We start from the raw sequence: 15,727 nt of genomic DNA, 5'->3' as shown, positions 1-15,727 counted from the left end.
TGAACTCTTAATACCCAATTCTGTTCAACAGTTATTGCTCTATCATTATTTACGAAATATATACCTAAAATCTTAATCTTCTCTGTGCACTCAAAGGGCAACTTTTGCTGACCACAATGCTGTCCAATTTTCATTATTTGGTTTTATTAACATTCAGGGTCAGTCCTGAAAACTTTGCAAACTGTATTATTATATCTTTAACTTTAAAGACATCACCACTGTTCTGTAAAAATATTGTTGTATCGTCTGCTAACTGTTTAATTTTTAGGGCACTCTCCTCGCCCACCTTTGAGGGTAATTCAACACCCGTTATATCACTTTTCCTAATTTTAATGGCAAGTATTTCCACCGCCAATATAAAGGCCAGGGGTGAAAATGGACAACCTTGTCTTATACCACACTTCAAGGGAAACGGTTCTGAAATCCACCCTCCGTGATTAATACTACTAAAAGTGTCTGTCATTAAAAGCTTAACCCATTTTTGAAAATCTTCACCAAAACCATATGATCTAAATGCTTCTATCATAAATTCCTTATAAATGGAATCAAACGCTTTACGATAGTCAAGGGCCAATATAAACCCAGACTTATTCGTTCGATTTAAATACTCTATTACGTCATCTATTGTACGAATCACGGTTCCAATATTCCTTCCTTTTATGTAACCAACTTGATCTTCATTTACTAACTTACAAATAACCGAACTCAATCTCTGATTTAAAACCTTTGCCAAGATCTTATAATCTGTATTAAGTAGGGTAATTGGACGCCAATTATTAAGGTCTTCCCTGGGTAATTCTGTACTTTTTTGTAATAACTTAATTATTCCTTGTTTTTGCGTAAAAGACAAATTATTATTACGAAAGGCTTCATTAAACGAGTCTGTAATCATGCTCTTTAATCTATTCCAAAACATTTTAATAAACTCTGTAGTGAGTCCGTCACTTCCAGGTGATGAACCATTTTTCATCATCTTTAATGCTGCTGCCACCTCTGCTTCCGTCAACATCCCTTCACATACATTACTATCTTCGTTCGTTAATTTAACCAATTCTTCTTCATCACAAAATTCCTTTGCTTCTGCCCTGATGCGTTCCTGACTTTCTGGACTTTTACCATACAAACATTTATAATACTGCACTTGTTCATTCAACACAAGAAATTGATCATCAACAATATCACCATTACTTGCCCTCACATGTGTCATCACATTATTTTGGGCTTGTACTTTTTCCAAATTCAAAAAATATTTCGTATTTCTTTCTCCTTCTTCTACCCACTTAGCTCTTGATCGTACATGAGCTCCTCTTGCTTTATCCATGGTCATTATTTCCAATTTCGATTTAACATTAAACATTTCTGCCTGCAATTTCTCATTATTAGGTTGTTCTGCACAATGTTTTTCCAACTGTTGCAACTTTGCTTGTAAATCTACAAATTCATTCTTCTGGCTTCTTGACCTTGATTTACCAAATTCTATACAAACCGATTTAATGTTTGATTTACATGTTTCCCATTGATCCTGAGCATTAGCACCCCTAGGCACATTATTACACATCTCCTCTATTAACGCATTCATTTTTTCAACAAATGCTTGATCTTTCAAATAGGAATTATTAAAGCGCCAGTAGCCTGGGCCCCGTACAAATTGGGAATCACACATTTCCACCAAAACCCCTCTGTGATCGGTATTTGCAACCGACACAATTTCACAACTTACACAGTTTGGAATAATGTCCTCTGTTACAAAGCAATAATCCAGTCGCCGTGCGATAAAAGGGTTACGTCTGCACCATGTATACTCTTTTTCCTCGCCATGCAACATTCTCCAAACATCACTCATATTCAGTCTAAATATTATATCTTTCAACAACTCAACTTCATTTTGTTTATGATTTTCACCAGCAATGATATCCAACTCATTTGACATAACTAAATTAAAGTCTCCCATTAACAACACTTTTTCTTCCGTATACTTTAGCAACACTGAGTTCAACTTATTATAAAATCTTACTTTTTCTTGGCTTACATTTGGAGCATACATATTAACTACAATATACTCTTTATCTTCTTTTATAACAGAAATTACTAATATTCTATCATAACTCTTCAATAAACTCACTTCCCCTACAAAATGCTTTGAAACAAGGATAAGTTCTCCCCTGCTATTATGCGTTCCTTCACTATAAAACATCTTTCCATCCCATTGTTTTTCCCAAATAGACACGTCTTGTTCTGTTATGTGTGTTTCCTGCAGGCAGGCTATATCAACCTTCTGCTGCTTTAAAAAGGTAAACATTGCGTTTCTTTTTAATTTATTTTTTAAACCTCTGGTATTTAACGAGATCATACGTAAACGCTCCATCCCGACAAAAGAGATTTACCAACTCAGTCTTCGACCAAATTCACAAATCCTAACTCAAAATCGTAGAAACAAAGCCAAGACCGAACACCAAAAAGGATCTACTCAAGTTGACGCTCTGTCATCCCAAGACGTCACTGAACTCCTCGTTTTCGTCTTCGGATGCCGGTCCTCTTCCGTCCTCTTCCTGGTCCGGCTGACGTACTTGCTTTTCTGGCTGTGTTGGGGGTGTCGCTCCAACAGAGCGCCGTCGTTTCCTGGATCCCGAGCGTGCGGCTCCATCTGGTCTGAAGTTCAACCTCGACTGGCTCATTCCTCCACCTTTCGAGCGGCTCTGGGCTCTTTGAGGCTGGCGGCCTCTGCTTTCAGATCTGTTCCTGGGCTTCCTGGAATCTTCTCCCGATGCTTCTACTTGTTTGTTGTCTGTTCTGCTTGTTTCGTCCACTGTTTGCACCTCTGGTGTCAAGTTGCATGTGGGGTCTCCTGCTTTGTGTCCATCGTTGTAGCACTGACGACACTTGACCTCATTTGTGCACTCTTCAGATCTGTGACCTTTCTGAAGGCACTGTCCACAGTCCACAAATTGTTTTTGTACTTTTTGTTCCCGGTGGAATAGGGTTGCCTTGAAAGGACCTATCTGCAAGACTTTCTCCAAAGGAGTGGTAGGGACGTCGATGTAAAGAAAACGTCTACCGGTTTTCCACCTTGTGAGCTTGCCATTTGCGTCTCTGTCTCTCTCTGCAATGAGCTTTGATCTTATGTTGATCTTCAGAGATCTCATGCATTGTATGATCTCCTTGTCCGAAAAGGACAGAGGTACATTTCCAATAACCACCTTTGTTGCTGGTACCTCTCTATCCGATCCGTCGGGGGAGGAGATAAGGAACGGATTTTTGTCTTTCACCTCTACTCTGACTTCCATGCAGGAATGTTGTTCCTAACAAGAGTCAGGATTCCGCCTTTGTGTCTGTCAATTCTGTCTGACCTGAAGCACTAGTAGCCTCGGATCTTGAAGGACTTGCTGCTCTGTAGATGAGTCTCCTGAATGCAGCAGACGCTGATGTTTTTCTCGTGCAGGATGTGTTCTAGTTTCACTTTCTTGTTCAGAACTCTTTCTGCATTCCAATGCATCACCATAAGAGGCTGATGCTTCTTGGAGGGTCCTGATGTGCATGCTGCCAGTCGTAGTCCTCCCCCGCCCCCTGGCGTGTCGAGGCGGTTTAGAACTTCGGCGGGAGGGACCTCCAGTCGCTGGGGGTGGGCTCTGTTGAGGCGCAGAGCCCGGCGCTGCTCCACCCTGGAGGGACCTCAATGGGCGAGCGCCATAGGTGTCGCTTTGGTCTGACAATATCATTTTGTGTGTATATGCGTGGTACCATGGTTGTTTAGAGAGCGCCAATGGCCTAGTACCTCCGTCTTCAGCTCTCCTGGTTTTCTAATTATTCCAGTTTCCTTCTGGAAGACAATTTGCCGACCAAAGCTGACGAGCATCGTCTGCCCGGGTTTGTTTCTCCGGGGTGTCCTTCCCCGTAGCTAGAGCTTTTATGGCGGCTTAATCGCCATTATGAACCTGTCATTGAACATGTAAGGCAACCGGCACGGTTGGCCTAGTGGTAAGGCGTCCGCCCCGTGATCGGGAGGTCGTGGGTTCGAACCCCGGCCGGGTCATACCTAAGACTTTAAAATTGGCAATCTAGTGGCTGCTCCGCCTGGCTTCTGGCATTATGGGGTTAGTGCTAGGGTCCTGTGTCAGAATAATGTGACTGGGTGAGACATGAAGCATGTGCTGCGACTTCTGTCTTATGTGTGGCGCACGTTATATGTCAAAGCAGCACCGCCCTGATATAAACAAACAAACAAACAAACAAACAAACATGTAAGGCATTTTGTAGAAGTAGTGGAGCCACCCTCTACCTCGTCATGGTAGGAACATCGCCAGTTGGTTCGGGGCTGCTTATTTGCTAAAGTTAGCTTATTCGCAGCTAACCCCTATTTCTAAGGGCCGTTCACTATCCACCACCTGTGACCCGCTGGGTTGGGGATGGTCGTCCCACTACTGATTTGGAGGTAGCCTGGTCCCAGAAAGAGTATGATCGAAATGATAGACCACACAACAATGACTTAACATGGGGCCCAATTTCTCATTTCAGTTTTGATTTATTTCCTTTACGTGGGTGTCCTGACCCCTCTTAGGTCAGCACATGTTAGTTCTGTATTTTCCCTTGATTGAAATACTTTCACCAGTTATTGATTTTTGGATTGTGCAGTGTTTGTTTGTTTCTTTGTTTGTTTTAGTTCAGTTTCGTGTGTGTTTGTGTATGTCAGTCAGTGTTCAGTTGTTGCGCGTGCGTCAGTGCGTGCGTGCACTGGTGTGTGTGTGTGTGTGTGTGTGTGTGTGTGTGTGTTTGCAGTTTGTGTGTGAATGTGTGTGTGTGTGCGGGTGTGTGTGTGTGTGTGTGTGTCAAGTTCAGCGCCGGTGTCAGTGTTGTTTCGGCCGCGTTGTTGTTGTTCTGAGTGGTGGTGGTGTTGTTGGTCACGGTCAAGTTGTTGTTTTGGGGTTTTGTTGGGTTTGTTTGTTTGTTTATTTGTTTGTTGTTGTTATTGTTGTGTATGTGTGTGTGTGTGTGTTTGTCTGCGTGTGTGTGTGTGTGTGTGTGTGTGTGGTTGGGTGGTTTTTTGGGGGGTGGGTGTACGGCCAACGGCCCGGCTCACTCGTAAGTCGAGTCATTTTAACCAGTGAGCAACGACAGCCGGTTTGGCGATTACAAAACATCATATTTAGCTGTTGAAAGACTGATTCTATGTTGCAGTGCCAGCGGTTGCTGAAACAGGCGAGACAGAAATAGAACGACCAGAAATCCCCTGGTCCAAGAAATAAAACTAAGCTTAACACTGAGATACTGAGACTGAGTCACTCCTCTGTTGCAGTTTGCAAAAGAAGGTTGACATGCTCCAGCGGTACTCAACTGATGCTGCGATTCGGGAAGATTTCTGGCTAACCACACCCTATATGCAGACTAAATTGTACGGCACCCGCGTACCCGAGGCTGCGGGGGACAATTCCCTTCGGCATGAAACTGAAGAGACTGCCGTTGTACCGTGCTTGGCATCCGGATCATAACTTAATTTATGAGGAGAGGAGAACGAGGAGGAAAAAAAAGAAGCACACACCAGAAAGTACGGTGAGTTTGCTTGCACCAAACCGTTAACGGTTATGTTGGATTTTAGCCTGCTCCGCAAGGTTGTACTAATACAGATTTGTCGAATGGAAAATGACTCGCAATCGAAAGTGGCCAGCGCACGCCCCTCGACGCATGCGCCCAGAAGCATGCAAATATCACGGCCAAGTTCAAGGCTGCGGCATTGCACCTGAGACCGGCTTTTGAACGTGGCTTGTTTTTGTCGGCGCTTCAGTTTTGTCGTTGTTCTGTTGTTGGATGCACAAGTCTTTCTTTGCAGTGTGAACATACCAACAAACTGACAGTAAGTGCAGATGTCACATTTAAAGAGTCTGTCGACATTAGATGTGATGTGGAGGTATTGCCAGTTTTAGAAGTGCACCTCTGCAAAACTAAACTTGAAAGGGGTCATTTTGTGGACCGTATACGTATGGCTAGCCAATTTACCTGAGTGTGTGTGGGGGGGGAGGGGGGGGGCAGAGTGACAGATTGAGAGAGACACATACACACACACGCACGAGAGAGTGATATATACCGTGATATATATATATATATGTTGTATGTGTTTTTATTGGGTGGGGTTGGGGGGAATTAAGGGGGCCAAAGAAATGAGTGCTGTTATAAACACTATCAGTAGACTTGGCATAGTTAAGAAAGGTTTCAAGAGTGTTGTACTACAGAGGGAGGATGTGTGTGTGGTACTTATAACTGCTACACCAAGGGCGGATCTGGGGGGGGTTACACGGGTTACGTAACCCCCCCCACCCCCCCAAAAAAGAGGTAATTTATTGGCTCAGGATGCACCAGATAGCTCTATTTTGCTTCTTTGGATAAAAAAAATTTCCGGGGGGGCATGCCCCCGGACCCCCCTGGAGGCTTAGGCGCCTTCGGCGCCGTCAACTTGTATCTTCGCAGTCATTTTGTAACCCCCCCCTCCAAAGTGAATTGATCCGCCCTTGTACACAATGACTGTATGAATGTTTTAAAAGAAATGTGGTAATCTTACTTTAGCGTGTTAAATTCATAGCTCAGAATCCAGTGACATTCTTTATTTCTTTTTGATGCAAGTCCATGTAAGCAAGCCAAAGAACTTTTGTCGTGAAATTAATTGACGGATTAAGCTCCAAACTTAAGCATTAATTTTGTGGTTCAATCGACGAAAATGCACCGAAAATGGCGTACGTTGTCAACCATGGGACATCATTTACACGAAAGAGTTGTCTCCCTTGTCCGGTCACACGGATAATTCCTTCTTCGCATACCTTCCTTCTTTGACCCATGTAAACGAAATGCATTTGTACAGTTCATCGGAGTTCATTCCGTAACTTCAAAGGGATCTAAAATGACTTGTTATGATTACAAGTGCAGGTTCTACCAATTTGGAGACTTAAATGCCTCTGAATTATGAGCTATGAATTTAACACGCTAAAGTTCAAGATTACCAGAAAAGTCTTCTCCTCTTTGTTGCAGTGACGAAGTACAACCTAGTCTACTTTCCTGTCAGAGGTAAACACAAATATTATAGTAACTTATAGTATTTTAAATTCTGTATTAAAACAAGGTTAATTATCATTATATTAAAATATATATATATATATAGCATTTTAGTCATCAAGTTTTGTGTGTGTTTGTGGTAGTTATTAGCAGTGCAAATCCACATGTGTGCATAATAACTAAATAAGTATGAATGTACGTCTTTTGTGTATGTGGTTAGCACGCGACGAGCCACTGGGGCGGTTGTAAGAAATCCCGGCCGGTTGGGGGCCGGTTGGGATTTTGGGGGGCCGGTTCAATTTTTTATTTATTCTCTTTATCTATTTATTCTCTTTATTTATATAGCGCCTTATCCAAAGTTCAAAGCGCTTTATGCCGTGTGAGATGGAATTTTTTACACAATATATCACGCATTCACATCGACCAGCAAACCTCAAGCCTGTTAGGCGAATGTTCACCTTTCGCGGCCTTTATTCCAAGTCACACGGGTATTTGATGGACATTTTTATCTATGCCTATACAATTTTGCCAGGAAAGACCCTTTTGTCAATCGTGGGATCTTTAACGTGCACACCCCAATATAGTGTACACGAAGGGACCTCGGTTTTTCGTCTCATCCGAAAGACTAGCACTTGAACCCACCATCTAGGTTAGGAAAGGGGGGAGAAAATAGCGGCCCGACCCAGGGTCGAACACGCAACCTCTCGATTCCGACTTACCGGCCCCCCTGGCCGGTAGCAAAAAAAGTTAAGGTACACCCCTGTAGTTATCGTTAGATGTGGCTGGCCAGATATCCACATTTATCCGTCAATGTCGAAGAAGGAGGAATAGATCGAGGCGTACGAACCCCATCAGTTATGAGTTAGACTTAGATTTCGAATACAATTTCAAGGACTTAATTATATATCTGCAACCCGTAAACACAATCACGTCCTATAAAAGTATGCCATAAAAGTATGCCATAAAAGTATGCCATAAAAGTATAATGTCACATACAAAGACCTCTGCCTAACTAAATCCAAGTGTATTCATAATTTTGATATTGCTATTCTGATGATTGGGATTGAATAGTCTCACTCTAACACAGCCCTAGCTATTTCGGCGATCATTTTATATTCTATCGCTACGGAAGTTGTTCAACATTGTAAATATTTGCAGCAACATTAAACTAACACGCAGTTCCAGTTTCATGGCCGTGGATGAAGTACACGCATGCCTGGTCAGGTTAAATTTTGTTCTGTGACTGATACATGCATGGTCGACAGGCAATATAATTTGCAACAATTGTCTTCTTACCGTACATGAAATACATTCCGGGTAAAATCCCATTCTTGCAAAACTCAAGGAGCTGCAGTCAAGCAGACATGCTGTCTTTCCAATATTTTTCACTGAATCAGCAAGCTTTCCTTTCTCTACAAAGTCCATTGTATGCAATTTTGACATGAAAACATTCAGTTGTTCATGTACTCTCCTGGAACGATCCTTGTACTCTCAGCATCTACAGATTCAACAGTTTCAGCGAGCAAACGAGAGAGAGAAAGAGAGACAGAGAACACAAATAATCAAGAGGGATACTTATTACAGAACAGTGGGATGATAATGTATACATACATGTATTACAAAAATGAATCAATAATCTTTCAGGGCGTGGGGAGGCTATCAGAATTTTGCTGGTGGACAACGACCAAGACTATGAGGAGACCAACTGCGCGCCCTTTGACAAGTTCCTGGCTGAGTGGAAACCCAAGATGGCCTTCGGTCAAGTGCCCGCCCTGTATGACGGGGACTTCATGTTGGTGCAGTCCAACGCCATCCTTCGTTACCTCGCTCGCAAACATGGTGAGGGATAGTGTAATGCAATGTTGGTGCAATCCAATGCCATCCTTCATTACCTTGCTCGCATACATGGGGAGGGATAGTGTAATATAATGTTGGTGTAATCCAACATGCAACGCTATCCTCTTATCTTGCTTGCAAACACTGTGAGGGAAAGTGTAATTATGTAATGCTGGTGCAATTGTCAAACGCTATCCCTCGTAAGTCGTTACCTTGCTTACAAACATGGTGAGGGGTAGTGTAATGCAATGTTGGTGCAATCCAACCCTATTTTCTGTTACCTACTCGCAAACACAGAGATGGAAAGTGTAATTATGTACATGTAATGTTAGTGGAATCTGCCAACGTTATCCTATGTTACCTTGCTGGCAAACATGGTGAGGGATAGTGCAATGTTGTTACAATCCAATGTCATATCCTTTATTACCTTCCGCAGAAAAATGATGAGGGGTAGCTAGTGTAATGTAATGTTGGTGGTCTAACAGGAAGCACATGGTAGACCAGTTAAAACAACTATCGTAGCAAATGACTGACTCCGATGAGTATGTTATGCAGTTATGACCCCATCCCTTTTGAAAATATACACATTGCAGTTAAGGATCTGTGGTTGCAATGCTGGATCGCTTTGCACAGGTGTTAGTGACAATCAGTTTTGCCTTAGGTCATGTGCCTTTTTCTTGAGGTCGAGGTCACGACAGCCGTGTGAAATTGACACGCGTGGTTAGCGATTGCTTGAGCGTGGCTCTGAAATCTTGATCCTGTTTGACTGGCTTTGCCTCCAAAGGTGCACGATTCTTGTGATTTGAGCACTCCGTTACATTCACAGAGTGCACCATTCTGTTTCTTTGGGCAACAAAATTTCAGGACCACCCTTGCCTGCTTGACGATTCACCTTCTGCTAATCAGGTTTTGAAAAGTCTAAAAATGTTTTTAAAAAAAATTAGACACCTTGACAGATTCTTGACCATAAGGCATATGCTAACCCTTAGGCTGGTTGTCGCGATATATGTCGCGCTACTTTACATGTACTGTCACCTGGTTGTCACGACATGTCGCGCTACTGGCTCAGACTGTTGGGTCAGTTCCGATTACCTCCCATGGATGCAAAAACCCTATATGTGACCCTCCACCACGAAATGAGTCGCATGTCACCTCACGCGGTTCTGCGCTAGGCCTAATATAAGTCCGGGAGGTGTCTAGTAACAGTGTGAGTGTCCCCATAGTCGCAGGCTTATAACTCCAAAAGTTTTCTCTCTTTTCTAAAACGGTTTTCACCACTGGATAGAGAATAAAAAAACTCTGTAAGAAAATGTAAAAATATGAAAATCATGAAAAGGTGACATGCGACTCATTTCGTGGTGGAGGGTCACATATAACCGTTTTTATTTATTTTTCTCTGTTAATTCACCAGTGGCTATGTAACATGTGTTACAGAATTGCACCAGTGTAAGGGTTAATGCCGCAGCCTTCCAGTGCTGTGTATATTAAGCATGAAAGTAAGAGTCTGCATGTGTGTATTAATTGTCTTCTCCTTTGCGATAGGCTTGTATGGCAGCGACGATAAGACCGCTGCCAGAATTGACGAGCTGAACGATGGGGTTGAAGACCTGAGGGGTGCTTATGTAAAACTCATTTACACAAACTATGTAAGTACCATTATTCTGCTGGAAATTAGTTTTTGGCTCACGAAGTGTAGCCTATGCGATCGTAACTTTGTCTGTCTGTGCGTTTGTGCGTGTGTGTGTGTGTGTGTGTGTGTGTGCGTGCGTGTGTGTGTATGTCTGTGGTAGAAACTTTAACATTTCCGAGTCTATGTGTGAGTGGTTATCCAAGACTATGGATAAAGCTCGCATAAGATTACGTCACGGTCAAAAGTGTTTGACGTCAATTAATGCATCATGACGGCATGCCTCCCTGTAGTCTTTCTCTCTCGCGTGGTGTGTGTGGTCTCGGTCATTGTTATTTTGAGCGGGCCGAGACTATTTGGCAGTCGTGTCCCTGTAAGTAGGCTACATGCAGACAGACAGATCTAGATCTAGTGTCTCTCTTTCTTGCACAGTGTCACCTAAGCTTACTGTGTGTGTGGGTGTGTATGTGTGACGGAGTGATTGAGTTTGTGTTACTGTTTGTCTATTTCTTACGTGAGCCTTGAAGGCTTCGCCTCTTGTTATTTCATGTAAAAGTAAATGATGATTTAATACCAAGACTATAAGAGCAACCAGGGATTCGGTCAGAGAGATCAAAAGAAGGAAGGAATTCTCAATTTGATTTTGTATGCTCATAAAAAGGAGCATCAATGCTCATGTCACAGCAGGTCACAGAATAACAAGAAATAGAACAATAATAGGCTGCACTGATTGGACTACATGTTGGCACACTAAGGTTATTTTACTGAGGTTATAAACAAGACATCTGGAAAAGCAAGATGGGAATTCTTTAACTTTAATGGGTGGTGGGGGGGGGGGGGGGGGTGTTTGTATTCGTAAAACCGAAAAAAAATCTGTGGAATAAAATAAGGAGTGAGGGAAATGTAAGTAAGAAAGTGTAATAACCTGTGTTTCTTTGCAGGAGAACGGAAAGGCTGAATACATCGAGAAGCTGCCCAACAACCTGAAACCATTTGAAGTAAGAATTTCTTTCTCTCTTGACCTCTGTCTTCTTTGCACATGAATGTCTGTTTTTTGTGTACAGATTAGCATGGTCTTGCAGTAAAATAAGTTCATTTGGACCTAACACTACCATCCTTGGGTGAACAGTTTTCAAGTTAGCTCTCTCTTTCTCTCCCCCCCCCCCCCCCCTTTCTCTCTTGCTCACTCTCTCTATTGTCATAGCTGAGTACATTTTTGTTGTTGATTTTTTTCCAGAAATTGCTGTCAGCTTCCAAGGCCAGCGACACCGGAGCGGCTGTGGGTGGAAAAGTAAGTGATGTGTGTCTGAATGTTTGTGACTATATGTGTCTGTATCTGAGTGTATCTTTTCATGGTATAATGGGTGGAGTTATTTGTTGTTTGTTTGTTTAATTGTTCGTGGATGTAGTGTGTGCCGGGCGGGGATGTAGCTCAGTCGGTAGCGCGCTGGATTTGTATCCAGTTGGCCGCTGTCAGCGTGAGTTCGTCCCCACGTTCGGCGAGAGATTTATTTCTCAGAGTCAACTTTGTGTGCAGCCTCTCCTCTGTGTCCGAACACCCCCGTGTGTACATGCAAGCACAAGACCAAGTGCGCACGAAAAAGATCATGTAATCCATGTCAGAGTTCGGTGGGTTATAGAAACACGAAAATACCCAGCATGCTTCCTCCGAAAACGGCGTATGGCTGCCTAAATGGCGGGGTAAAAAACGGTCATACATGTAAAATTTCACTCGTGCAAAAAACATGAGTGTACATGGGAGTTTCAGCCCACGAACGCAGCAGAAGAAGAAGTGTGGTTTTTTTTCCTTTATTTATGTGTCTTTTTTATTTATTTATCTGTTTACTTTATTTATGAACACCATAAAGCTGACAGATGCCTTGGAAATCTTCATGACCTGTGTTGTGTTACAGATGTCGTTTGTGGACTACAATCTGTTTGACCTCCTGGAGAACCACCAGATTCTCTCCCCTGGATGCCTGGATGCATTTCCCACACTGAAGTCCTGGCATGCTAAAATTGCTGCCCGCCCTAAGATTGTTGCTTATCATCAGACCGAGGGCTTCAAGAGTCGTGCCATTAATGGAAATGGAAAGCAGTAAATGTGCCGCTTGCATGTAATGTCAAGATTTGAAAAATGTTGCTATGGGTGTGGCTTCTTTGGAAATACATGTTGCAGACAAATACTCGCTTTGTTCGCTGAAGCAGTTTTCAGGGCGCTGTCATTCTGATTTGCATCATACGTTTAATGACTATTTTTATGTTATTCAAATATTGTGAATCACTGCACCAATTAATCTTGTTTTTCATTTTAACCTCATTACATGTTACGATCATGTAACCAGCAAGTGAACTGCACATGATTTCTGTTAAGAATTATACCCGCGTTCTGTGTAAAAATGTCAGTCTCCTGGGAACAGTGAAGGTTTCTTTTACCATCAAGTGTGGTATTAGTATAGTGCAAGAATGCATCCTATGCCTGTGTTGAAAATGTTACAAACAGCATTTTGGGGGTGTTCATTGTTTTGTTTTTGTATCAACATGTCCCAGCAGACATCAGGACCGATGCATGGCAAGGAGATAATTGTAACACTCTCTTTCTTGTTGAAGTCCATGATGCATTGTCTCCCTTTAATTAGAATCCTGTTGCCGTTTTGAAAATGCTAAACTTTTTTCCTTGCATGGTTGGGGAAGGCACATCAGTAAGAATCTTTGTCTGAGAAAATGTTAGCTGTCAGACATGAGACCAGCAAATGTTCAAAAAGTAGGAAAGTGAGCCGGGGTCCAGGGAAAATGAATGTTAGAATTATAAAGGCCATTTTGGGGCCTCTCCTGATAGCAAAAAATGAGATCATGCCTTTTTAAAAAGCTATAAAACACACAAGAATAATATGTTTTAGCATTTTAAACAAAAGTGTGATTTATAACAATCACACACACACAAAACTTTCCCCTTATTTTTTCAGTTGCTAATGAAAGATGAAACACCCGACTACGTTCTCATCAACTAATTTCGGTGGTGCACTCGCCCTATCGCAAAAAGAAAAAAATGACAAAAGTTCGCTTGCATTTATTTTATAGAATTCTCGCGACCTGGCGAAAAAAATGTCGATGCACCTCTAGCCCTATGTATCTGCTAGTGGTACCGGTCAGTATCGTCCACAACCAACCACTCAAAACGACGTACTTTGCCGTAACCTGACCCTGGGGTCCGGAGCCAAATCGCCGACCGGATTTTTGAGTGGGCGTGGTTTGCAGCGAGAGTTATCTTTTCCTAGCTTGCCCCATGCATAGATGCTACACCAAGCAGAGGCCGTTGTCGCACCACGTGGACACGGCCTGACCGGGAATGGATATCTTGGCGATACTGTCGCCAATGAGCTGGCGCCTTTCTTTCTTGTTGATAGTGACAGTCACTTCTTCTGACAGCCAGTTGGCTTTCCACTTGTTTTTCACACTTTGGTCGTCGATCGTAAGATCTTCCACAGCCGACAAAACAATACGGAATCCAGACGCCATGATGCTACCTTTTTCACCTTCGGCGTTTGGAGATCGGCAGCCAATCAAAACAACCCACAAACCGCCATCGGTGAATAATTAAGCCCCGGCGATAATCGTCGGAGATCGACAGCCAATCAAACGCGACCCATGATACTGCTATGGGTTCACGCGAGTGCTGGGGTGCGAATGCACTGACTTCAGACGCAGACAGCTTCAGCTGAACGGTTCATACCACCACCTATGGGTTCACGCAAGTGCTGGGGTGCGAATGCACTGACTTTAGACGCAGACAGCTTCAGCTGAACGGTTCATACCACCACCCCCCTCCCCCCTTTTTTCTCAACGAATTTGCATCGATCTCAAGAATGGTCTGTGAGCTAAGGAAAATACATATCGGAATTCCGATAAAAATCGGACCAGTCCCATGTCTGAGCTGTCTAAATATCTTCTCTGATCATTTCCAGATGGTTGGGTGTTGTGTTTAGCTTTTGTAGTTGTTATATTTTTACTTTTTCTTGTTGAATCATTGTGATTTTGTTACCGTTACACAGGGGAAGAGAGTTATTCTATAAAGACAAAGCCAAATGGAAATCCAGGCACCTGCAGTTTTATTGCATTTATATTTTACTGTGGGCATGTTTCTGTGTGTTTTGGGCGGACATGAGGTGTTCAATTCTTAAAAATTGATGTTTTCTAATGTTTCATGCTTGGTGCTTAAACCATATGTCCTCCCCTCAGGCACGTACAGCAGCTTTAACACACAACAAAAACACCAGGTGTAAAAAAAATGTCAGCATTTATTCAATTGTGCCTTGTAGTTGTGAAGAGTAAATGAGGGAAACTGCTGTATTTGACTGCATGCCATTTATGACAGTCAGCAGTAGTATAGCTGTGTCTTATTCAGGTAGTTAAAAATGTCAAAGGTGCCAGCTACATGTTATATTTACCCGATGCTCCCCAGCATGTCTTAGGATTCTGTTTCTCCTTTTACCCTTGTTAAGTGTTTCTTGTATAGAATATGGTCATATGTTTGTAAAGATTTTGGTCAAGCAGTATGTAAGAAATGTTAAGTCCTTTGTACTGGAAACTTGCATTCTCCCAGTAAGGTAATGTATTGTACTGCGTTGCAGGCCCCTGGAGCAAATTTTTGATTGGTGCTTTTGTGAACAAGAAACAATTGACAAGTGGCTCTATCCCATCTCCCCCCTTTCCCCGTCGCGATATAACCTTTGTGGTTGAAAACGACGTTAAACACCAAATAAAGAAAGAAAGAACAAGAAATGTCATAAAGTACACATAATTTGTTATTGTTTTGCTAGTCCCACAGTTTGTTTTATTGGGTTGAACATTATTGAGAAAAAAAAAGAAAGAGACGAGGAGTTGTTTTCTACGTGTACTTAATTAGCATTTACAGGAGTTGCTAAAAACATGTCATTACTTGATTTATTTGTCAATTTTATGGACCATCTACACTCACCAGTGAAAAATGATTTAACTATTGTGAAACTGTACATTTTCTTTCTGTACACCTGGTTTGGGATTTGTTTTCTGATGCATTTTATTTGTATTTTATACATGTACATGTACTACTAACTAACATTTGTGCCGCTATGTAAAGTATTATGTGCAGGTGCTTGTGTGAACAGGGATGGTTTTATTTTTATTTTAGATTTGTTCATCTTACTGGGAAAAGCTAGTTTTTTGTTTCTTTTTTAATGGGAAAGGAGA

At 42.3% G+C, this 15,727-nt stretch overlaps 1 protein-coding gene and 1 long non-coding RNA gene across 2 annotated transcripts in view; both read left to right on the top strand.

The window, feature by feature from the left end:
• The window catches only part of LOC138962694 (uncharacterized), a 56,467-nt gene that overhangs the window by 18,938 nt on the left and 21,802 nt on the right, over nucleotides 1-15,727 (top strand). The gene's annotated exons all lie outside the window — the stretch shown is intronic.
• On the top strand, nucleotides 5,719-13,800 carry LOC138962692 (glutathione S-transferase P 1-like). Its single transcript, XM_070334617.1, has 7 exons — nucleotides 5,719-5,845; nucleotides 7,012-7,047; nucleotides 8,680-8,874; nucleotides 10,414-10,517; nucleotides 11,440-11,496; nucleotides 11,736-11,789; nucleotides 12,412-13,800. Coding segments are annotated over exons 1-7 (636 nt in total). The 5' UTR covers nucleotides 5,719-5,844; the 3' UTR covers nucleotides 12,601-13,800.

This window comes from Littorina saxatilis, linkage group LG3, assembly GCF_037325665.1.
Source record: "Littorina saxatilis isolate snail1 linkage group LG3, US_GU_Lsax_2.0, whole genome shotgun sequence".
In the NCBI taxonomy this organism is placed as follows: Eukaryota; Metazoa; Mollusca; class Gastropoda; order Littorinimorpha; family Littorinidae; genus Littorina; species Littorina saxatilis.
Note: the sequence above shows the minus strand (reverse complement) of the source record. Positions and strands in the feature narration are given on the sequence as shown.